Here is a 1,849-nt window from a genome sequence, read left to right on the forward strand (position 1 = left end):
AACACACATCACCATTTATGATAACATAAGCAAAGCATGATAGAAAGTAACCAACCAATTGAAAAGAACATATACATTGATTTTCTTCAAATTCAAAACTATTCCTTCTAAGCTTGGTAGCTCTTCCTAATCAAAATTCTTGATGACATCTCAATGCACAACAAGGTTGCAGTTAATAACTCCTTATTTATCATGTATTGTCCAAAGTTACATGATGAAAGACATAAATGAGCAGGACTGTAATTTGTAATCCTCGGTTCATTTAGCCAAACTTCAATCCAGTATACTTTGTCCATTGATAGCTAAGGCATTTTTTAAGAATACTAACTGACCCTCAATCATCCATTGTACGATGGCATGAAACAGAGCATGGATAGCAGAGGAGGGAGAGGAGCAGCAGTAGCTCACTGTGGTGGTTTGTGTGACCGACGTTGAACAGGACCGCCTCCCCTCCATGGCTTGCAACCACCACACACCTTTCCTGGCTGGTATGATGAAGTGAAGCCCTTCTACTCTGTTGTAGGGATGACAACTTCCCCTGCACAAGGACAGGAGAAATATGAATCAACTACACATACCTAGATGAACAGAATCAACATCACTTGCATCTCAAAACTATGTTACTACCTCAGAAACATCAAATAACCCATTTGGCCGAGTGGGAGAAGGGGTTACCTTGAGGAAGTCGGCCATGGTGTGACTGGGAGGGCCGGGCCTCCCGGCGAGGCCATGGGGAGGTTAGACGGACGGCGACCGCGGCGAAAGGTGAGCGGGTTGGCGACATAGTGGAAGCCCGCGACGCAACCGCGGAGGCAGACAAGGCCGCGCGACGAGGCGCGGATCCAGCTCGACGACGCGCGGATCCGGAAGGCCCGCTGTGGCCATGGAGGCTCGAGGAGGCGCGGATCCAGCTCGACGAGGCGCGAATCCAGCTCGACGACAGCGCGGATCTGGCGCCATGGGAGAGAGGGAGAGGTACGGCTCGATCTTGTCGGTGGTCGGAGAGCGACGCGGAGATCGCGGAGGCAAGGGAGGAGGCGGCGGTGGCGATGAGGTGGTCGCGGAGCGGGTGGTCGGCGGGGAAGGTGAGGAGCGAGGCGATGAGGAGCGGCTTGAGGTCGGATCTGGCGCCGTAGGTGGCGGCGACGGTCCGATGGGAGGGGTTAGGGTTTGGGTTGCGGGTCGTGGGGGGGAGTGATGTGTGGGGAGAGGGGGAGAGGGGGGAGTGGTGTGCGGTGGGTGAGTGGTGTGTGGGGGAGAGGGCGAGAGGAGGGAGGCATTCGACCACTGACATGTGGGCCCACGAGGAATTAGGCCCACATGTCAGTGCCCTCAACGACATGTGGTGTACGTGAGGGGAGCTGCTTTCGGGTGGGTGTGGGTGGGGGAGAGGGTGAGGGGTGTGGGCCGTTGGATCTGGCAGTATCCGGCGGTCTCTAATACTTGATCCGCGTGACATGCCTATAGACCAATCAGAACGAAGTGCAGGCTTTGATGACGTTATGACCATCTAAAATGGTCATAATTGATTAACAATAGGCGCTACCAACGCAGCACCACGGCGGCCAGCGAAGCTCCATTGCAGCATGAGCTCCAACGCAGCACCACGACGCCCGGTGGTAAGTTTTCTTCTCTTTTTATGACAATGTTTGTTAAGTTTCCAAATAATTAGTAGTGTTATTCCTCGAATAACGAAAAATCAATTTTCCATTTTTCGAGTGCCCGAAATGAGGTTTTTTGTGAAGGAACTACCAAATAATTGTTGTAAAAATGGACCAAATCAATTTTATAAAACACTAGGCCATGTTTAATGCACAATTGACACAATGGTTGGGTGTCAAAGGCTTTG

The 1,849-nt window shown here is 51.8% G+C and overlaps 1 protein-coding gene across 1 annotated transcript; it reads right to left on the reverse strand.

The window, feature by feature from the left end:
* Positions 1-412: 412 nt before the first annotated feature.
* On the reverse strand, positions 413-1,294 carry LOC123191812 (uncharacterized). Its single transcript, XM_044604403.1, has 2 exons — positions 676-1,294; positions 413-538 (listed from the first exon to the last, which is right to left on the reverse strand). Exons 1-2 carry the CDS (start codon positions 1,292-1,294, stop codon positions 510-512), a joined length of 648 nt encoding a protein of 215 aa, XP_044460338.1. The 3' UTR covers positions 413-509.
* Positions 1,295-1,849: the final 555 nt, after the last annotated feature.

This window comes from Triticum aestivum, chromosome 2A (genome assembly GCF_018294505.1).
Source record: "Triticum aestivum cultivar Chinese Spring chromosome 2A, IWGSC CS RefSeq v2.1, whole genome shotgun sequence".
Classification (NCBI taxonomy): Eukaryota; Viridiplantae; Streptophyta; class Magnoliopsida; order Poales; family Poaceae; genus Triticum; species Triticum aestivum.